This window comes from Protopterus annectens, chromosome 11.part0 (genome assembly GCF_019279795.1).
Source record: "Protopterus annectens isolate FY-2018-M chromosome 11.part0, PAN1.0, whole genome shotgun sequence".
NCBI lineage: Eukaryota > Metazoa > Chordata > Ceratodontiformes > Protopteridae > Protopterus > Protopterus annectens.
The window spans coordinates 300299959-300323691 of NC_056745.1; the positions used below are offsets into that span (position 1 = coordinate 300299959).

Below are 23733 nucleotides of genomic sequence, written 5' to 3' on the forward strand. Positions count from 1 at the left end.
TATTGCTGCACTAATCCATGCTACATGGATTACATCCTGCTAAGGCAATAACAGCCAACCAGCTTCCCAAGTTTCAGGAACATCTTCCAACTACAAGACAGATTCCTTCTCGAGGTCTTGGATATTCTTTGTTAGGACAACTCTCCAGTGGCTTCCACCTCCCAGTCAATGTTAAGTTATGGCACCCTACCTATATAGCAATGGCTACTGCAGCAGTGATCAAATGAAGGACATAATACAGTTGTGTTAAGTAAACTAACCATACCAGTAGATATCTGAATGGTTACTGTTGCAGTAGCACTTCCTCCCCTCAACTCTGTTTTTCTTGCGAGGGTGACACATATTTCAATTTTCTTAGCAATGAATTCAGGGATTTAACCTCTCTGTTGGCCTGAAAGCTCTGAAAGGCTTGAGGTCCAAAACACTATTCAGTCCAGCTGAAGCTGAATAATGGTTTGTGGCTTTGAAAGCTATCTGGCCTTTACATCCTAAGCAGGATATAACCTATACAGCTAAGGCTACTGCAGCAGTGACCATTCGAGCATCTACTGTTACAGCAAGTTTACTTACGCGATCATACTTTCTGAAGCAGGAAAGCTCTAACAGTTAGGCAGTCTAACCTTTATTCCACTCTTCACAAGCTCTATTTCAGTTAGGGCATGACCTATTCGAACATCTACTATTATGGCAAGTTTAATCACAAAGCTGCACTTTGTATGTCTTCTGGGCATTTGAGTAGTCCTTTGCTCCCAACTTGAAGTCATCCCTCATTCTATACAGGATGTCTTTAAATGAGAGCTCCTCATGGGAGCCTTCACTGTCAGACATGTATGCAAGGGAAAAAGAAATCTTGTCAAATGAATAAAACAGATTCTTCAGGTAAGGATGTTTCCTTTATTTTTTGGTTAGGGGGCTCACAGTTAATGGTGGATTATGTGAGAAGCTGCAGGTTACGGAAAAACGAACTCTTACTCCAATCTGAAGTCCTGGGAAGGTGCCTCGATCGGGGGGGGGGGGGACTACCCAAACTCAGGCTAAATCAAAAAACACAGACATTCAAGTTTGGACTTCTTGGCTTGTGCATATTCATGGTAGATGCCCTTACAAGGGCTTGAACAATAAGTTCAGTATGGAGCTAAACACCTGTAGAGAGGATTCAGAACCAAAAGTCATCTGCAGGGCTCAGGAAAAGAGCATCACCCATTGCTATAGTTCAAGAAGGCGTCTGAACATGGGTAGCAAAGGTAACTCAGAGATCCAGACACGCTTGAGCTGAGAAGACTTGGGTCTCTAGTGATATGTCAGCAGGACCCTCCTCTGGTGTCTCTTCTTGTGAGAATGCTTCTCATTATGTTTTTCCAAGTAGGGCATCCATGGATGATCTTCAAATACCAGGGTGGCCTGAGATAAGGTGCTTATCCTTTTCTGATTTCAGTCCTGAAACTTTTCACTACTCATTTGATGGCCTTCTGATTGAATTTCCCACAACAGGGACATGATGTGACATTATGATTTGTCCCCAAACAAAATAAACCCAGACCATGAAAATTTTGGCATGGAATGTGTTACTAGAGATGCACTTAATTAAGATAATGACATTAACCTAACACACTAACCAGCAACTTAAATTAACTAGTTACTGCTACAGTTTGGTTTAACTGTTTGGCAATTGCATAACTATTTTACAATTACCTGCCTACACTAATCCAACATAAACAGAGATGTAACCTAGAGTGATGCAAATGCCTCCTTTCCACCCATAAATATTAACGCCGTAAACAAGGCTCACTACATTTAACCTTCCATGTTCAGAAGCAATTTTTAAAATACATTTAATTTATAAATGTGTGAAACAACCTTTTTTGCTATATAAACAACTGTTTGTATGCATAAGGATGCATGTAAACACTTTTTCATTTCATGCATTTAAACAATCTTTAAGCAGCTTGTTATATTTGTAGCAAGTGGTCTGCTACTGTTGCAAAGAACCCCCCATTTTTTTTTTGGTTTCATCCTCTGCTCAGAAAAAGGACCTTTTCCCTTGCTCCTCTACTTTCAGTTGATGCGCACCAGATCAGGGACATGCACAAAGAACCAAATAAGCTAGCTATGGTTCTGCCTAATACTTGCACTTACCACAGATCTTCTGGTCATTGGTGGCAAGAATGAACTACTGATGATGCAGATGGAAATTCATCTTATACCACAGGTATCCAGACATCCTGATGAGACTGCCTCTGCTGGGGGGTGGAGGGTGAAAAGCTATTGCAGGAATCAGGCCTTCTACAGCATAAGTTCCAAGAGTTAGCACGACTGCAACAGTGAGCAAGACAGACATCAAAATGTTTATACGACCTTCCTACAATGCTTTTTAGCACCATCATGTTTTGCAAAAGGAACACTTTGGGCATTCTGGGATGCACATAAAAAGCACAAACATTTAATGTGTTTATATGTAGCACAGATTAGTTTGTCATAATTGCATTTGGTGTAAGAATACCACGGCTGAAAAGAAAACGAACACAGAATTCATACAGCAGAATCTGGAGATATTTAAAGAATGAAAGCAAATAACATACATTATCCTGGTGTAAGCAAATGTAAAACTTTACATGAAAATTAATATAGCAGCCCAGGGCCATCTAATAAGATTAGAAACTTTTTCATGGTAGAAACGAACTGGTCTTCGACAAAGGTGGCACTCTACAGAAGTAAGGGGCATGGTCAGCAAGCAAGGAAGACCATATATGTTGAGTAGTCCTAACACCTGTAGTATCAGTCTCACCTGTTCCAGTAGTGGCATCCCTTCTACAGCAACTTGAAGAGTCTTTAATATGGCATAACTCAGTGTTATATGCATATTCCATAAAAACTAATGGGTCAGAGTTATGGCACAAACACCATTTCAGGATTAGGTATACAAATTGATTAGTGGAAAGCTTAGTGCTCTGGACTGAAGGATGGAGTAAAAGTGATACATGACACTAAAGGTTTTAAAACAGCTACAGAAGGAAAAGTGCTCTTTATTTAGACTGACAACACCTCTAGAAATGTGAACACTACTACAGAGTGGATGACAATGTCACAAATAATGTTAGTATTTTGGGATTAAAAATTACTCTAGACTTTACCTGAAGCTGGTTACAGAGTTAAGTGCTGCCAATCTCTAAGAGCTGAAAAAAGCATATGGCGAGTATTAAAGCAGGTGATCAAAATTTAACACATGTGAAGTCTATGTTTTAACTATGACACATGAAATAGTAAATGCTTTTTAAAATGGCACAAGTGTTATCCTAACTGCGCGTATGTTTATAAATGGCAGCTATTTTTGCAAATTGAACAAAAAGAAACAACTGAGCATCATTCCATAGTCCAGAGAAGTATCAGCAATAACTGAGAGCAGAGGAAGTGAGTGGATTTGCAGGAAGGTATAGACCCACAAAGACCACTAGCATATAAAACACAGTTACTGTACTATGAGAAATACAATATTCAGCATGCTACAAGATCATAGGGTGAAATCTGCATTCCACAAAGGAACACTGACTTCAAAAACACTGCTTATGTTGGAGAGAGGGAGGCAGAACTTCACACACTCCAGTGAAGTGGTACAGTGACCACTGCACATCAAACCTCAAGTCTTAAATTGAAAAAAAAAAAAAAAAAAAAAGTTGCTTCTAAATAAAATCACGACTTTTGTAGCGCTAAGCTCACCAAGGATTACTAAATGCCTCGACAGACAGTATGGCCATCATGCTGGGTTTCATGTACCTGCTCATATACTGCAATAAACCTAGAGCAATGAAATAAAGGGGCAGCTGTTAAAATGCAGCTTTACAAAGCCACCAGTTAAAAGGTTTGATACATCTGTCAGTCCTGGCTTCATGCTCATCACTGGTAAGTGACTAAATATCCCACAGTCCCACAACGCAAGACAAATTACCTGCAGATTTGAGGTCAAAACAGTGTCAAACTGCCTGATATTTAAAGAGAAGGGGTGGCCTAACTCTGCATCCAGGTTAGGTGTGAAGTAATACTAAAACAAAAAACAATCTTTCAGTACCAACAAGACTAAAATATTGACAAATTTTCTGTACCTTAAAACAGACCCTATTTTTTAAAAGGTCCAGATAACCACGCTGTGCATCAAATTTCTAAATTTCATATTATTTTGTCTGATGGTTTTACAGTTTCTGAAAAAGCCAACCAACCCTTTATCCTGACTATCAACTTTGCCATCAGCACTAAACAAATCAAATTAGTAGTCCAACAGCAACATGATGACACATGAAAATACTCACCGAGCGTATGCCTGGTAAACTCAACAGTGCTCCCAATACAGGTACTCGTCGAATAAATCCCACAGCCACTGGGAAGAAGCCCCTAAAAATGAACCAAGAATTTTAGGCTTAGTGATTCTGTAATGTGTTTTGCTTAGCAAACATTTTACAGATAGAGATGGGGAAAATTCACTCTTTAACCACGTTCATGCCACATACCCAACATGGTCAATTTTTTTTTCTGAAACTTCAATTTTCAACAAATATTCTCTTGCATCTTCATGCAAAGCTTTTTCTTAATTATAACAAAAGTAACTAACCCCTCTCCCAATGCAGAAGTACACCTTCTAATGTCTTGCATCAATTATAATATTATAAGCAGTATGCAATTACAACAATGGGCAAGATGATTCTAATTTGTGTGAACTGGAACGCCTACACAACTGTTAAGTAATCAGGTAACTGATAACCTAGTATACTGACAGTGTGGCAAAAAAACAATTAACATGTTGGCAATCACTTGAATTACAATACAGTTTGCAGATATAATACAATTAACGTTTATTAATGCCTACCTAGCCAATAATTATTTGCCCTTCTACATTATAATTAATGCAAGACAGCCATGTGCGTTAATAAGACTTCCTCACTTGGGAGAGGTTTTAAGGTTAATGTTTTTCAACAGAAAAGTGGCTTAGTGCATAAAGATGATGCATGAACACACACTTCTGATGAAAAATGTTTGGAAAAAAAAATTGCCCATGATCTTCAACGTTAAATTAAATGCCAGAAATTACTTTTCATAGACCATATACTGTACATGCAAGATAAGTAAATAAGTACATACGATAGCAGAACATAAGGTAAAATACTTGATGAAAAAATGACATTAGCAAACATTTGCAAGTGAAAAAATTAAAAGTATTTATGTACAAGGACAGCAACTTATTTTAATCCATGTGCAGATGCAAACAGATTCCAGTGATGGAAAACAAATTATGACTGGTATTTCTGGCACTGGAACTACTGGTGATATAGAGCATGGTTGTCAAACTTTGCAGAATTTTTCACTACAGATCTCTGAAAAGACGGTGTAAAGCAAGGCTTGAAGGGTTATTACACCAGCTCAAGTAAACTGACAAATTATATATTAAAGCATATAAATACTGCATATCATACACACTTCAGATAGATCCGATGCAGCTCTGTTAAGGGAGAAAGTGCTCATCTGTTTAACATATTTTATTTTTAAATAAAGTGTCAATTTCTAAAGTTATAAGTGCTTGGTTACTTTTGAAGCCTCAACTGAGGCTGGTTAGAATCTGTGGTTCTTTTTTCCTGATTTTATGACATCTCAGCCAGCAACTTTGTTGAAATACCAGATGTTATGTAGTCCTATCTCGCCGTAATTCTTGCTGGTTGGGTTCGGAGCCAATCCTCAGCTCCGACTCTGCCGAATACCAAAGCTCAAGAGCTTTCAGTGACTAATCCCTTATCCCATGACGTCCCAGGCTACATCTCCAGATCTAGTTTGCCATGCAAGCTTTGAGACGTTTCTTCAGTTGGCTCATTAAGTATAACTCTTCAATTATTTGGTCTTTTTTCTAGCTAGTTGTACTATTTTTCTTCCCTATATTCCCCCTATCTGCTAGCTGTTTGTGTTGTCTGCGTTAAGATCCCTTTTAAGTCTTTCTGCCCCTTTTTAGAGAGTGTCGTTTTAGTTAGAGGTCTCTCTTGGCCCCCTTAAGTTTAGGGCCATTTTCTATCCCAGGTCAGAACCCGTTAAGTTAGAGGGTTCTGCCCTTTTTCCGCCTTTCGGTAGTATCCCTTTTTTCAGTTAGAGGATTCGATTAAAAAAAAAAAAAAAAAGTTTAAGTTTAAATTAGCTTAGTAGTTTGTTATTCTTTGGTCTATAACATCTAAGGAGATTTCAAAGGACTCCTCTAAAGACCCCAAGCAGCATATGCCTTCTGTTTTCAAGAAATGTGTAGTGTGCTGGAAAGATGTCGTTGACAGATTCGCACACTAATTGTGTGTTTACTGTCTCGGTGCCATACATCTAGAATACCCTTGCACTATTTGTCACTGTTTTAGTAGTAGAGTTCTGCAGGAGCTTAAAACTAAGTTAAATCGCCAAAGGTCTTCTTCCCTTTCAGCAAGCTTTGGATGAGGGCTCTAAGTCATCTAAAAAGAGGCCAGCTTCTGCTCCAGATTTGGAACCACGCAAAAAGATTTCGGAACCGAGGGCTCTCGGCTCCAACAAGTTTGCACCACCAACCTCTTTGGTGCCATTACTGTCAAAGGAGCAGAGTGGTGTCACCAGTCTTGAGATCTCCTACATTGGAGTCTAGGAGATCTCCTTTGTCCACCCGCTCCTCCAGGAGCCTTTCAGATGATGATGTACAGCGGGTGGTGAAGAGATTGCTACGTACACCGGCCCTGGCTAAATTGCTTTTACCTCTGGGCCCAAATGCATCAGAGCCGCCCATCTCCACTCCACTTTCTTTGATTCCTCCTCAGATTACCCTAGAGAGTCTTCAGAGCTGGAGGGTATGGATCCGATTATTGTGGAACCGTCGGCCCAGAGACCCTTGCCGGCCTCATCAGTTCTGACTTCAGCTCTGGTGTATTCGGCTCCATTCGGTGCCGAGACATCTGGGAGCCGATGCTCTCCGGTCGGCTCGGGGTGGGGGGGGGTGAGAGTCGGCGCGGTATGTCTTCTGATCAGACTCTCCTTTGTGGTGCTTTGGCTCGGTTGAGCTCGGCGCCTACCTCTGCCTTGGAACCGCCTCCTCCTTGGAGCTGATCTCCAGCATTGTTGGTGCGGAGGTCTTCTCTAGAGAGCTTTGGGGGTGCTTTCGAGGTAGCTTAGGAGGATGCTGTCCCCTCAGATGGCACCGCTCTCTGATCCACTCCCTATTCCCCACCAGGTGCCTGGGTCTATATCTTCTCCACCCCCTCCTAAGCGTAGAGATCTGGAGCCCCAGGTGAACACAGCAGTTGGTGCCCCGTCTTCTGGGACTTCTCCTGAGTATCCCTCGGAGGATGTTCCCAGGAAGAGGCTTTGCAAGAGAAAGCACATTGACTCAGGGAGTCAGTCACTTCAGGTACTGATTTTGATGAATCCGAGGGGTCCCCAAGATCCCCCTCTGAGTATATCTCCTTTGCAGACAGCCTGGAAATCCTGAAACAGAGAGATGATTGGCAGCGCATCAACCCTTCAGAGGATGATTCAGTATACATGGAGGCTTTCGGATCTCGCCCTTCCACCTCCTGACGACAAGTTATTAGAGGTCATTTCCAGGAAAGCATGGACTTCACTGGACACTGTGGAGCCTGTTCCAAAGAGCGGCCACGAAGAAGGAAATGTCAGAAATCTCTTCATCTATCCATCCTCCTAATAGAGAGTCTAGGACTATGGATAGATATGGCATGCGCATGTTCTCATCAGCGACTTTCACCTTGCAGTCGCTGAACTATTTATCCCATTTTACTAGACTTCAAAGGGATCTCAAAGAACTAGGACATACCCTTCAAGGAGCAGTAGCTGTGAGGTCCACAGATAAGGTATCCTCAAAGCTAGCCACCCTTACCTCTATTGCAAACTCCTCCATGAGGCTAATCTCCTATGCAGCTGACTGAGCAAGTACAGTGGGAGCATCAGGAATCGCTCTCAGGAAACATTCCTGGATGCGCCTTTGTAACTTTACTGACCCTTTTTATCATTTACCAATGCCCCTTTTGATGGCTTAGCCTTGTTTGGACCTGTGGTAAAAGAGACGCTGTCCAGAGGCGAGAAGGATGGGAAAACCTCATCTGCCGTGGGAGTCCATTTTTCTGCCCCTTCAAGACCTTATCCCAAAGGTCAAAAGGATGGGAAAATGTGGTTCCACAAATCCCAAAAAGGTTTCTCAGACGCATGTGATGACTCCCCCTCCAGGGGCAGAGGAGGTCCACAGAATCAGGGAGACCTTCTCTGATAGGCCCTACCAGTGCTCCTGAAAGGAGACCCACCTGCCCTTCTCTGGAGGCAGTCGGGGATCGCTTATCATTGTACCCAAACACCTGGCAACATATTTCCCAAGACAAATGGGTACAAGAGATGATATCCAGAGGTTACCTCATTCCCTTTTCTTCCACCTCTCCAAAACAGAAGTCCTTACCAGATGTTCCACCCGCGCAAAAGGAACTGGCAACTCTAGAGATTCAATCGTTGTTAGATGAAAGTCATCCAAGAAGTCCCTGCAGACCAGATAGGATCCGGAACTTACTCAAGGTTCTTTTTAGTGCCAAAAAAGACAGGGGACTGGAGATCCATCCTAGATCTCAGCAGATTAAACACATCTGTAAAGAAAACAAAGTTCTGGATGGTAACCCTGCAGTCGATATTCCCTTTCATAGGGAAAGACAACTGAATGTGCTCTATCGACCTTCAAGGACGCATACTACCATATAAAAATGGACAGGCAATCCAGAAGGTATCTGCGCCTCCGGCTGGGAGCCAGTCACTACCAATTTCGAGCCCTGCCCTTTGGTCTTACTACAGCCCCCAGTGTGTTCATCAAATGTATGGCAGTGGTCACAGCTCACCTGAGATGTCAGGGATTCAGAGTATTTCCATATCTAGATGACTGGCTCCTCACCGCCTCCACAAGGCATCTACTATCTCAGGTCAGGAACGAAAAACTTCTTTGCAACAATCTGGGCATCACTATAAATAAAGAAAAATCTGCCTTTACGGTTGCAACATATTGTCTTCTTAGGAGCAGAGTTAAACTCAAGAGACAGGACGGCAAGACTCACCCCAGATCGAATCCACTCCCTGCATCAATAGGTAAAAATTTTGATTTCGACAAAGAAAGTCCAGGCCAGACAAGTGTTACAGACCCTGGGAACCATGGCTGCTGCCATTCTGCTGGTGCCCTTAACCCAATTACACGAGACTCCTACAATGGCTTTTATTCGCACAGTGGTTGATGCAAGATCTCCCTCTTTCACATCAGATATACATCACGGAATCTTGCAAGAGATTCAAGTTGGTGGCTTCAGACAGACCAGCTGTATCTAGGTTGTCCCTTTGTGTTTTTCCAACCAAAGGCAGTGTCAACCATGGACGCTTCCCAGATCGGGTGGTGGGGGGGGGGGGTCATTATCTGGGAAGGGCAGTTCAAAGTTTATGGCAGGACCACGAGAACCATCTGCATATAAACATCCTAGAGATGAGAGTGGTGGTTTATGCGTTGCAGGAACTTCAGGATTCTCTCCCTCTGGGAACAATTGCAAGTCAGACAGACAACATTTCGGTAGTGTGGTATATAAACAAACAAGGAGGAACCAAAACTTACTTTCTATGTAGATAGGTGTTAAGGGTTTGGCAATGGGCAATTGCTTCTCAACTCTTTCTAATTGCAACGCACATCCCGGGGAAATCGAATGTGATAGTGGACAGACTAAGCAGGACTCTCCTGTTACCTCATGAGTGGTCCCTGAACAGAGAGATTGCAGAGATGATTTTCTGCAGATGGGGCCAACCTTGCTGCGACCTTTTCGCCACTCCCAAGAACACCAAATGCAGCAACTTCTTTGCCCTAATTCCCCCAAAGGGGAAGCCACCCAGGGATGCACTGGTTCACGATTGGCCCTCAGGATTACTCTATGCCTTTCTCCCCTTTCCACTCATTCCAAAGGTGTTGCAGAAAGCCCAATGGTCGAGAAGCAAAACGATCAACATTGCTTCGTACTGGCCTCGTCAGGTTTGGTTTCTTTTTCTACAAACCCACCTCTTGGAGGAACCCTGGATTCTGCATCCAATTCGGGACCTTCTGACCCACTCTTCGGGAGAGTTCCATCCATCCAGCCACACCCTTAAGTTAACAGCTTAGCCGCTCCAATTCCACAACTAGCCGGGTGTTATTCTTTCACGCCAGCAGCAAGTCATATCCTAGCTTCTTCCCATAAACCTTCCACTAGGAAATTATACTCTAACAAATTGAAGAGATTTTCATGTTGGGCAGCTGAACAAAATACCAAACCTGTTACTGCCCCTATTCCAGCAATTTTAGAGTTTCTCTCAAATCTGTTCGAAGAAGGTTCTGCGGCAGCTACTATTAGGGTATAATTAGCTGCCATCTCCAATTTTCATACAGGTGAAATGGGTGTTCCCATTATGTCTCACAGATTATGTAAGGCCTTTCTCAAAGGTACTTTTCTACTTAGGCCTCAGATTAAGGAACCAATGATACCCTGGGATCTAAATCTGGTTCTAAATTCTCTGACTACATCTCCCTATGAACCTGCTTCTACTTGTAATCTGAAATATTTATCATGGAAAACCCTCTTCCTTGTTGCCATTACATCAGCCAGAAGAGTTTCAGAACTGCAGGCTCTTTCAGTACGTCCACCTTATATTGTATTTCATAAGGACAGGGTATCTCTGAGAACTAATCCCTCCTTCCTCCCAAAGGTTTCTGAGAACTAATCCCTCCTTCCTCCCAAAGGTTTGCTTGGAAAACAACATAAACCAGTCCATGGAATTACCAGTCTTTTTTCCCCAATTACACTAACAAGGGAGAATATAAACTACACCAGCTTAATGTGCACAGACAATTGCGTTTCTACTTGCATAGAACGAAAGACATTAGAAAGTCAGATCAACTTTTTGTCTCCTTTTCTGATAAAGGACAGGATTACCAGTCTCAAAGGTGACCTTGTCTAAATGGCTTACAGACTGTAACATCCTTTCATACAAAAGAATGACATGCAATTACCAGGGAGGATAAAAGGCCACTCCACTAGGTCAGTCAACTTTATTTGCTTTTCAAGCGAGGTTTCCTTTAGATTCAATTTGTGCAGCTGCTACATGGGCGAAACTTCACACCTTTATCACTCATTACAAAGTGGACTTGGGCTTCCTTTGGATCCACGGTACTAAAAAATCTTTTATCCTGAGCCACCCTGGGGTTTAGGTGCTATGGACACTGCCCCAACCAGCAAGAAATAGGACTACTTAACATCTAGAAGTTCTGTACTTAGCATAACGTTCCACGTTTGTAGTCCATCTCGTTTATATTCTTGCGTTCCACCCTCCTTCCCCCTCCCGTTCCTGGAGGAACTGGTGGACAAAATCATCTGCCTGCAGAGATGATGACTTTCAGCCTCCTCCTCACTGAACTATAGTGAGTTGTAATTTTATATATATATATATATATATATATATATATATATATATATATATATATATATATATATGTTTATATACATATAGAAGATAAGGTGATTCTTGCTTGCTTGCAAACAAGATCTGGGGCTGTAGCCTGGGGCATCATGGGATAGGGATTAGCCACGAGCCACTGAAAGCTCTCGAGCTTTAGTATTCTGCAGAGTAGGAGGGGAGGATCGGCTCCGAACCCAACCAGCAAGAATATAGTAGAGATGGACTACAAACATGGAATGTTATGGTAAGTACATAACTTCTAGTTTTCCCTACGATTCAATGTTTTTCCTTAAGGGTGGGAGACATCTTACCCCCCAAAGCTTGAAAAATTACTACACTTCAATACAAGGATCTGTTTTTTTCTTATATATGTATAACACACACACAGGTGTGTGTGTGTGTGTGTGTATATGTATGTATGTATATGTATATATATATATATATATATATATATATATATATATATATATATATATACATATATATACATAATATAATATAATAATATGCACATATATATGGATGCAAAGAAAGTTTTTGATAAGTTAAGTTGGGAATGTATGTGGAGGGTAAAGGCTGAATTTGGATTTCTTACTGAAATAATTTAATGTGGATATATATGCAGGGTGAGATTTGATAGTGAAGTGGTGAAGGATATTTTGTCTGACAAAAAGGAGTTTATGTAGAAAAATAAGATACACATCCTTCTCTCTTTTCCACTATAATAATTTTATATATCCATATCTATCTGTATACGTATACAGTTATGCACACACAAACTCATATCATATATTGGTGTCCCTGAGGTGGTCAAATGGTGTGATCACTGCACAGGAAAAAGCTGTAACAGCTGATCGAACACTGCTGGCTTTACTTCAGTGAAAGATCATCAACAGAGAAGACTGAGGTGTTTACTTTTGCCCGACTGTAAAATTATACCTGTGTTGGTATATGCAATTACCTAGCAGGTGTAGGTGGTGCAAAGAGGACTGATTGTATTTTTTTCTTAAATTTCTTTCTCAGTGAAATAAAGATAGTACAGTTGTGTAAAATCTTACCATAACAGTAGTTGTCCTTCTCTTCACTGTTGCAGTACCCTTTACTACAGGGGTCTCCTGCCCAGGGCAGCCTGACATACTGCCAGTACACCAAAGCCTTATGATCTTGTGCACGCCATATGTCACCACATAAGCTCCCCGCACAAGCTGTAAGGCATAAAGGTGATGTATGGACGTAGTTAAACAGAATTGAAATTGCCCCAGTAAAGAACATTCTTCATAGGACAAAAGTCCTTGCACATCCAAAAGAAGAAAATGCAGAAGAGAAAGGTAAGACCCTCAGCCAGAAGGGAATCCAAAACTAAAACAGAACAAGAGGCGGATGACGGGAGTGAATGAATACTGCAACAGTGAATAGAAGAACAACTACTGTTATGGTTAAGATTTTACACAACTGTACCATGTCCTTCTATATCATCGTTATAGAACTCTATTATACACAGTAAAAAAAAAGTCCAAGAAATGGAACTGGAGCTGGAAGGATGAGAACAGCCCTCAACAACAACAAAAAATGGTTCTAGCAAAACCTGCTCGGGCCCTAGAAACTATATGCAACTTATAATGCTTAGTAAAAGGTATGCCCTGAAGATTAACTAACAGCTTCAACGATGGAATTGGTGTTCAACCATTTGAAGAAAGCACTAGAAGAGGCAAAAGCACTAGTGGAATGAGCTCCAACAGAAGTAGACAAAGACTTGCCCTGAAAAGAACAAAAAGAAATGGCCTTAGATACCCATGAGGAGATGTTTTGCTTAGAAACATCTAAACCCAATGCCCTGGGATGAAAGGAAATGAAAAGCTGGTCAGACTTGTGTATGGCCTTAGTTTTACCCAAATACTACTGAGCTGTGTGTGCAAATCCAATGTATGCAAGACCCTCTCACTAGCAGACTGATGAAAAAGGAAAAAGGAAGGGAGTTGTACTGACCGACTCGCTCAAGGACAACTTATTTACTACCTTAGGCATAAAAAAAGAGTATTATTATGAAGGGACACCCTGTCCTTGTGAACCAAACAAAAAGGAGGAATGTCCATAATTGCCTGCTGCTCAGAACCCCTCTGAGCTGAAATGAGAGCCAGCAGCAAAACAGTCTTACAAGTACAATGTTGCAAAGAAGCAGAATCTGTAGGCTCAAAAGAAACCAAAGTCAATTTTTCCAAAACAAAATGAAAGGTCCCAAGGAGGAGGAATAGGTTTCCTTGGAGGCCTAAGAGGCAGGATGTCTTTAAGAAACTTCTAACTTCCTTTCATTTTCAGTTCTCTACTGTCCGAAGGATATTCACAAAATGCCTAACTCTTGTGACTGCTTTCTGCAGCAACAGGTCACCTAGATAAGGAAATTTTCAATGTCTTGGAGCCTGTAAAAAGGCAGTCACAGGAGTTAGGCATTTTGTGAATACCCTTGGAGCAGTAGAGAACTGAAAATGAAAGGAAGAAACAGAGAAATGTAAAAACTTCCCGAAAAGGGGGTGAATATGGATATGAAGACAAGAATCCTTCAGATCCAAAGACACCAGAAAAGCCTGGGGTAGTGAAAGAGGAAACAGGGTTTGAAGATTAAACGTCCAAAAAGAAGAGACCTTGAGAAAGGTGTTGAGCAAGGAGAGATCCAGAATAGGTCTCCAACTGCCCTCCTTTCAAGGAAGCAGAAACATCATGTAATAAAAACCCTTTCCCACTTGGGGAAGGGGGAACAGGTTGAATGGTTCCTTGTTTCACCAGGGACCCTAGGACTTATGGGAAATGAGGAAGTTGCTCTAACGAAGGTTGAAGAATCCCTGAAAAAAGGAGGGAGAAACTTCCATGCCATGAAGTAACCCTGACAGATGACAGAAAGAACAGAGTCTGAAGTAATGACAAGCCAATTTAGAAAACAAAGAGAAAGACAATGAGACAAAGAAACCTGATCTAAGAGACGGGGATGCCAAAGAAAAGGCAGCTTATCAGATAAGGTAGTCTTCTGGGCTACAGAAGTCTAAAAAGCCTTAGCAGAGTAGGCTCGTCTACCACCATTCCTGCCTTTAGAGGTCTGGCGGGGTTACCTGTGGACAAAAGCAGATCTAGAATGACAACTCCTCTAGAACACAGAGACAGGAGAGACAAAAACATGTTTAAGGTTCTGCAAGGCTTTGCCTTTCCCTTGAAGGCATTTAAACAGTTTAGTAGCAGCAGTCCCAAAAAGATGATTACCCAAGGGAGCATCCAACAACTTGACCTTAATATCCTTAGGCAAAGACTAAAGATGAAGCCAAGAATAATGCCTCATGACAGACCCAAAAGCCACAGCACTGGAGGAGGCATCAGCAGCATCATAGCTACACTTGATAAAGTAGCAAGAACTTAAAACAGATAAGGCAAAAGCACTGCCTTCAGAATCAGGGAGGCCAGAAAGTACAGTTTTGTACCTACCATACATGTAGATGTACCTACCATAAATGTAGATGTTCGAGTGCTAATACAGCTGCAGTCATAACAGATGGGTTCTCCTGCCATCAGGCGGGTCCTCGGTCGGCCGAATTCCAAAGTCTAGGTCCGGCGTCGGTTGTCGTCGCTTCTTCCCTGACGTCGGTACGACAGGGGTATAAAGGAACCAGCCGATGCCATTTTCTTCAGTTTTTCTTGCCCCAGATGTCAGGTGCCCCCAGAAGGAAGCCAATACATAAATTTGTGTAATAAAGCAATGCAATATAATCAAAACACAGTAGTTGCAAGCAAATACACCATAAATGAGTACCCCAATCAGGTTGTATGAGGAGGTGTTAGCCAATAGGCCTGTCCCAAGAGGGGAAGGAGGGAGGGAAACCTGGACTGCAGCTGTATTAGCACTCGAACATCTACATTTATGGTAGGTACAAAACTGAACTATGTTCATCGTGCATACAGCTGCAGTCATAACAGATGGGTAGAATCCCAAAGCTAAGAAGGGGTGGTAGGCACTAGGTGGAACTAGGAGGAGCCAGGATGCCCTGCAAGACTGCAGTGGCAAAGCCTGCTCTAGTTCTGGAGTATAATGGTAGGTGGTAGTGCTTGGAAAAGGTATGCACAGAACTCCAAGTGGCTGCTTCCAAAATATCTTTGGTAAGAACTCCTCTGAGGAAAGCTGCAGAGGTAGCTGTGGCCCTTGTGGAGTGAGATCTGATGCCTGTAGGTGCAGTTTTGCCATGAAAAGAATAGCAAAAGCATATGCAGTGGGCTATCCATTTTGAGATTGTCTGTTTGGAAATTGGCTTTCCTTGAGCTCCTGTAGCATAGGACACAGAGCTGTTCTGATTTTCTGAAAGGCTTTGTTCTGTCCAAATAATAACACAGTTGTCTGTGGATGTCCAAGGAATATAGTAATCTCTCCCCTTTGTTTTGAGGATTAGGATAAAACGTAGGTAAGTGTATGGCCTGATTCAAAGCTACCCTGGATACCACTTTTGGCATAAAGGACGGATTGGTTCGTACGGAAACTCTGTCCTGATGGAAGATGATAACAGGCTGCACAGCCATGAGAGCTTGTAGCTCTGAAACTCTACGAGTTGAGGTAATAGCCAGAAGGAAAGCTGTTTTCCAGGACAAATATTGCAAATCTGATGATGCAGCTGGCTCAAAGGGAGGCAAGGTCAGTTTTTCCAGAATGAAATTGAGATCCCAAGCAGGTATTGGTTGTTTCCTTGGGGGTTTTAGATTCTTAGCCCCTCTGAGGAACTGTCTTAAGAGAGGGTGAGAGAATAAGGGTGGATCAGTGTTGTATTCTGCAGAAATGGCTGAGGCATGGATTTTGATGGAGGAGAATGAAAGGCCACTGCTTAGCAGCTCAGCTAGATACTGTAGTATTTGAGGTAGATTCAGTTTTCCAGGATCCTGGCCCTTTTTCTCATTCCAGACACAAAACAGTTTCCATTTTGCGGAGTAAGCTTTTCTAGTTGACGGCCTTCTGGCCTTCAAAATGACATCCTGCACCTCCTTGGAGAGTAGGGTCTGCTGTGATGCTAAGGAATCTTCCATGCGGCTAGATTGAGTGTTTTTAGCTGGCTGTGAAGAGTTTTGAAGCTGTGCTGAGTCAGGAGAAGAGGCATTAGAGGCAGGGTCCATGGTGGTGAATGCGTCATGCTCCTCGGGAGTGGGTACCAGTGTTGTCTTGGCCAGTTTGGAGCAATGACAATCATCTTTGGTCTGTCTGCTCTGGTTTTCAATAGAACTTTGGGCAGCAGAGGAAGAGGTGGGAAGGCATAAACTGTCATTGATGTCCAACTGAAAGAGAGAGCGTCCACTCTCCAGGCCTTTGGATGGAAAATCCTTGAGCAGAATTTTGTCAATTGGTGATTTTTGTGGGAGGCAAAGAGATCTATGTCTGGCCTTCCCCATGCTTGGATTTATCTCAGTAAAAACTTTTGGATGCAACTTCCATTCATGTGGATCTGTCATATTTCTGCTTAGGTTGTCTGCCAGCGTGTTTTCCTTGCCTGGCAAGTACTGTGCTTGTAGTTCCATTTGAAAGTCCGTGGCCATGTTCCAAAGTGACATGGCCAGTCTGCATAGGGGGTATGAATGTGTTCCTCCCTGCTTGTTTATGTACCACATAACTGTGGTGTTGTCCGTTCTTATCAATAGTTGACCTGGTTGCAGAAGGTCTTTGAAAGCTATAATAGCATTTATTACTGCTAGCATTTCCTTTTGATTGATGTGAAGGTGCTTTTCTTTTTGGGACCATTTGCCCTGAATGCACCGATCTGTCATGTGCGCCCCCCCAGGCATAGTCCGAGGCGTCTGTTGTGATGACTTGATTTGCTTGAGGCTTGCTGAATGGAAGACCTGTGCTTGTTTGGCATGCTTGAGCCCACCACAGAAATTCCTTTTGAAGACATGGAATTAGTGGTATTATTGTTTCCAAACTGTGGCTGTGTTGAGACCATAGGTTTTTCAGGTACCATTGAAGTTTCCTCATATGCAGCTTTGCACATGGGATTAGTAAGATGCAAGATGCCATGAATTCCAGAGCCTGCAGGATTTTCCTTGCAGTCAGCCTGGTGCAATTTGCTAGTGCTCTGAAGTATTGAGTTAGTTGCCTCTGCTTCTCTGGCGTGAGGTAGGCCATCTGGGTGTTTGTGCCCTTTGATTGTGTGGCAGGTTTGGCATGCCTCTCATTTTTGGAAGGGTGTGAAAATGGAATCTGTAGCCTCTATTTATAATGTCCAGGATCCATTTGTCTTTTGTGACAATATGCCAATTTTTTGAAAATAATGCCAGTTTTCCCCCTAAGGGTGCAGCCATTTGAGTCTTGCTTGGCATGCAAAGGGGAAAGTCATTGGGCTTGCTTTCTGAATGGTTGCGAGTTATCCTCACCACCTCTGTGTAGGAGCTTGCCATTGTCTGCCTCTAAACGATCCTTGGGATTGTCCTCTGCCCCTCGGGCGCCTGTATCTACCTCTTTGGGGTCTGTCCGTGGCTGGAAAGGACCAATTTTTGGAAGGCCAATTTCTACTGAAACGTGGGGGTTGTACCTGTAGAAAATCTTTCACAGTTTGCATTGATTTAGCCTTTTCCTCCATTTTCCTTAATACCTCCTCAGCATTAGCACCAAATAATGCATCCTTTTGTAGAGGGGCATCTAGTAATTTTGCTTTGACATGATCTGGCAAGGTTTGTTCCTTGAGCCAGGAATGTCTACGTATGACTGATCCTGTAACAGCAGCTCTACATGAGGCCTCTAGAGCATCAAAACCACATTGTAAGGTATGCTTACCCACTTGTTCTGCACTATGCATCAAATCCTGCAACTCCTTCAAATCTGGTTGTTCAGGTTGTGACATTTTACATTTCAATTGTGATAACAAAAACTGTTGGTATTTTAGCATATGGAACTGACAGTTTAATGCCCTCATGGTTAAGGTAGCAGAGGTATATACCTTTTTTCCCCACCTTTCTAAGGATCTGGAATCTCTCTCGGAAGGTAATGGATTTTTAGCAGTGGAGGCCTTAATTCCCTTGGGGCCCTGTGAGATGGTTTCTGGGTCAGTAGCATGGCTTTTGTATAGAAATTGGTGTGAGTCAGGAAACCCTGTAGTACCTGTCAGGCTTGACTGGGGCTGGAGGTAGAGAATCCGGGTTAAGGCAGGCCTCCGAGTAAACATCATCTAGGATGTCCAAGAGAGGAGGTATAGCCAGAGGCCTGTGCTGAGGTAGCAAGAGAAATTCCCTTAGTCTTTTCTTGGAATCTGAATAATCTTGGCCTTCCCAGTGGAAGTGTTCCCTTAAGGTATGCAAAGTTTCCCCAAATGAGTAATCCTCTGGGGGGGATACAGAAGGAATGGACTCCTCTGCATCAGAGTCTTCAAAAGGGGAGTAAAAATGTTCTTGATCATCAGAGTGCTCTGAAATAATGGAGCCCTGATCAGAGGAAGGGGATTCTTTCTCCACTCTGGGCCTTTAGACTGAGGGGGTTGAGAACCCCTGATAAGAGTAATTAAATCCTCAGCCATTTTAAGCATCTGTTTTTTAGGCATGGGGCCTGGAGATGGGCCCTGTGTAGCTTGTCTCTTAGAATGCATGGCTGCTTTAGACTTAGTGAAAGCCTTGATGGAAAAAGAAGAGGGAGGTCTGAAGACACCTTGAGAGGAGGCAGACCTGTCCACATTTTGAGATTCAACGCCAAGAGTGGCTTTGGTATCTGTAGTCGGGGTGTGGGCCGAGGAGCCTGCGACCTCGGGCACAGGAGACACCGCCAATGAAGTGTCGTCGGTAGTCAGGGGCTACGTAGGCACCTCGCTGAGAACTGGACCACGTGTAGTTGGCTTTGGCGTGGTGTCGGTAGATGCCGCGGACCTCGTGTGTCGGTCCTTATCTTTGCGCTTTTTAGACAAAACTGGAGTCGGAGTATCTGATGACATAATACAGTTAAATGTTTTGCCAAAATAATGCTGGGCGAACTCTGCCCGACACTTAATGGTGCGTTTGTTGAATGTAGCACAAAAGCGACAGACCGAGACGTCATGGTCTGGGCCTAAACAAGGAATACAGAGGGAATGGAAATCCTTATGCGGTATTTGCTTCCCACACGAAATACAATTATTAACTTTGTCTGACATCGGTCTGAGGCAAGAAGTGTTTCCCCAACGGGGTACTTAGCTTTCAAGAAGACTTCGGTTTCAAAATTTTCGTAATTTCAGGAGCTGGCCGACCGGCACTTGCGAACTGCTTCTGCTTCGGACACCGCGCGGCAAGAAAGACTGAAGAAAATGGCGTCAGCTGGTTCCTTTATACCCCTGTCGCACTGACGTCAGGGAAGAAGCGACGACAACCGACGCCAGACCTAGACTTTGGAATTCGGCCGACCAAGGACTCACCTGACGGCAGGAGAACCCATCTGTTATGACTGCAGCTGTATGTACGATGAACATTAACCAGACAAGGCTAACCAATCAAGGCCAGGGCATACCTGATTGTGTGGGTCTGGTAATGAACAACCCTAAAGGCCAAAGTAGAACCAATCCTCTCCAATGCCTTACTATCCTTATTAGAAGGCAAAGGTTTGGAAGAGGTCAAGAACTTGGAACAAGCAACAGAAGGACACTTAAAAACTGACAATCCTCAGGGACCTTACTGCACCCATCAGGTTTCTTAGGAGCAGAATACGGAGAATCAGGAGACTTGGAAGTGCAATGAAAGGGTCCAACAAGGCAGCCAACACAGGAAGAACTGTCGATGGTTTAGGAGTACCCACCTGAAGCAACTCTTATCTTCTCAATATCAGACACTTGAGAAGAATCCCACTAAGTATTCCATAATCCTAGCAATTGTGTCCCCAAAGGACAATTCCTCAAAAGGAGACTCACAGATAACAGACTTCTCCTCATCAGAACCATAAGCCAAAGGTGAAGGCTCTGTGAAGAACAGGACAAGGACCCCACAACAAACTCTGAATCCTCATTCGAGGAATCTGGTTCCCTAAGCCATTTAGAAGGGGTAGAGGTCCAAGGAGAAGCAAGCATTGCATCCCTTGAGGAGGCATCACGGGCATGAAGGAAGAAAACAAAGCCCCGAGTAAACACTTGTCTATCTCTGAGCATCCTTAGGATGGAGTGAAACATGCTTCATCTTGTGTCTTGGAAGGGCCCTAATAAATATTGGAGATTCCAACCCTTGGTGAGATTTAATAAGAGTACTCAGAACCTCCACCCTGACCAATATCTGTGGTATTCTTCTAGGACCCTCAAAGATAACTGACAGTGGTTCCCCCTCGATGTCCGGAATCAGATGCCTGCAAAGCTTCAGAGGACATGCTAAAGACATATATGTGCTGGCCTTTGATGGGGTCTCGTCAGATGAATGCAATGTAGATGCCTAATGGTCTACAGAGTTAACACCTGCTTCGAGATGGACATCTGGTGGAGGCAGGACAGCTGAAGAATCTGGCAGAGGCTTCTTGGCTGCCTTGTTACCTAGTGGGAGTATCTCAGGGTTAATGCATTCCAGCACGTTACCATGGGCTAACTTTTTAAGCCGTTAGTCTTAAAGATGAATGGCCAGGGAAGACAAACTACTTCAGTGTCTTAGGCACAAACGCTTTACAGACACTACAAGAGGTATGGTCGTGGGAAGCACCCAAACAAGAGTCACTGTTCATTACGATCCTTATGGGGAATCTGCATCCCACAGTGACATTTTCCCTTCTTGGATAATATGAACTCCAGGTTTGCAAAATAAAATACAAGGCCAAAGAAAAGAAGAAGAAAAAAAAAAAACAACTGGGCACTTCTCTGATGGCTAGGCACTCAGCATAGCGACAAGGTGTTTAAGTTAACGAGCAATAATGACATACAGACTGGCAGCAAAGAAGTTCTGGGTAACCGTCTATAGGTCACTTTTATACCCTACATCCTGTGTGTGGAGCATATATGTGACAAAGTGCATACAAGGTCAGAAGGCTTTGGTATACTGTCCAAACGTCTGGCTGCCCTGTGCAGGAGATCCCTACACTAAAGAATACTGTAACAGTCCTACAGAAGGACAGAGGACAGATTTTAAAAACTGTTTAACCTGAAAACACAAAGAGACAGGTGTATCAAAAGGAAGGCAGGCAGAAATATCAAACAGATGAGCTTCAATAGAAGAATATGCAAGCCTTGAGTTGAGTAGTTCACATGATTAAGACAGAATGACAGGAATACCCACTTGCTAAGGGTCCTGATTCTTCATGAGTCACCAAATATTTTATCTTCTATTTAGAAGCAATTGATTTTCTTGTAGCAGAATTTCTAGCCATCTGTAATAGCTACAGCATGTACTCTGAAAATCAGTGGCTAGAAATTATTATACTTCTATCATCCAGAGAGCTAGATTCATAGTCTAGAGATCATAACTACTGACTGTACTTTGCTAGGTGTTCAATATCCTATGATTGTTTAATATTCACCGTATGATTTTCTGATCTGATCTTTTATCCTGTATGTCGATTCTACTACTTATTACTGCACTTCACGTGATAATATGTAGTTTAAGTGAACTATGTATGTTGGAGCTTTTCTCCCCAAGCCTCCACTGAAAACGGGATTCATGTCCAGTCATATTTTCCAGGTAAACAAATGCCAAACAAATACATAAAGTGGCCCTCTGTACATACTTTTTATCAAGCATTACAAGATTGATGCCATGTCCAGGACTCGAGATGGATTTGCTTTTGCTAGGTTCATCGAGAAGGAATCTTAAGATTCCAGCTCTATTCCTCCACTCTGGAATTCTGGAAAGCTTTCGACTATTCCCAATAGTTAGTAATACTACTACAGTGATTATGGAATAATCTAGTGCAGTAGTGTTAAGAACTTTCTATAAACAGCAGATATTCTGATCACTGTTACAGCATTACATCCCTACACTCTCTTTGCCCTGTTTTCTATTTTGACAGAGGTGGTATCCTGTCCTTCTCTCCTTTTGGTTGCTGTGTTTTTTCAGGACCACTTCTTTGTTACATTCCTGGCTTTTGGGTCTGGGGCAAGAAAGTCCTACGGTACTTCGTGCCCATTCATCCTTTATGTACCTCATAGCCTTCACACTCTTAGGTCATATGTCAGACAAATGATGCGAGAAGATGATGTCTAGACTTTGGTATCCTAGCTGGATGTACTACTGCCCCTTGTGGAAAATCCCAATAGTTGGCAATACTGCAACAGTGATCTATCGGACATGTACAGTCATTGCATGTTCTTGCACAACTGTACTTCGTTCTACCAGAAAAGGTATTTACAAGAAAAACACTGGATACCCACTAAACCAGATGACTTGAGAGAGTAATGACCTTTTCCAGTATGAAGTTTATGCCTCAAGTGGAAAAAAATGCCTTAAATGGAAGATATCCTTAAAGAGACGCATTAAATGAATGACTTGCAGCAATCTGTTAGACTATTGAGATTCACGTGGAGACTGCAAAAATATGTCATTTAAAACATTAAAGTAAGTTATATTAGGTTATCTTAAAAAATATAACGGACATAAAAATATAAATTTGGAATTGGACAGCTAGAACTCTAAGAATGTCCACACTACATATATTTCCCATTTTTCCAAACGCAAGGTTTCGTACTAGCAGGATTTTTGACATGGGTGAGAAGGTTTAGATATTTGGTAGTAAATAACTCACTATAATCTATTAGAAAATGGACGACCTGTACATCGGCACCCTGACTGGAGAATGAACATTCTCCAGCAGGGTGTTAATCTACAGATAATGCCCAATGAAAAACAAGCCTGCCGCTTCACAACAGCATATCAAGCTGCCGTGGAACTTGGACGTAAAATAACCTAACATTCGCCATCCTGTTACACACACTAACCAAAGGTTTTGCTGTTCAGCGAGTATAAAAACTAAACGACACAGAAAAGTGCATGTGTTTATGTTTCTGTCTGTGAGTGCATGCAATCTTGCATGCATGAAGGGCGTGTGTGTGTGTGTGTGTGTGTGTGTGTGAGAGAGAGACAGACAGAGAGAGTAAGTGACTGAAGAATGAAAGCGATCGAACACTGGCAGCAACAGCAGTTAAGAGGTTTGCATACCTCTCGACCTCTTAGCTCAAGATATCTGGATAAATCCTAAAATAAAGGGGGAAAAACAAGACGCAAAATAGGAACAGATTTTAAAAATTGCGTAAAATCACAAAATTGCTTGAATAATTGGATTTGTGTTAGTATGCACTTTCTAAAGCG

General features: G+C 42.5%; 1 protein-coding gene across 3 annotated transcripts in view; it reads right to left on the bottom strand.

Moving 5' to 3' along the window:
• Positions 1-23733, bottom strand: part of GOLT1B (golgi transport 1B) — a 175456-nt gene that overhangs the window by 31985 nt on the left and 119738 nt on the right. For 2 of the 3 annotated variants that reach the window (XM_044087809.1, XM_044087811.1), the window contains exon 4: positions 4302-4383. In XM_044087809.1, coding sequence (XP_043943744.1) covers positions 4302-4383 — 82 coding nt within the window. Of the gene's footprint in view, positions 1-3131; positions 3174-4301; positions 4384-23733 lie in introns of all 3 variants that reach the window. The other variant, XM_044087810.1, reaches the window with a different exon arrangement.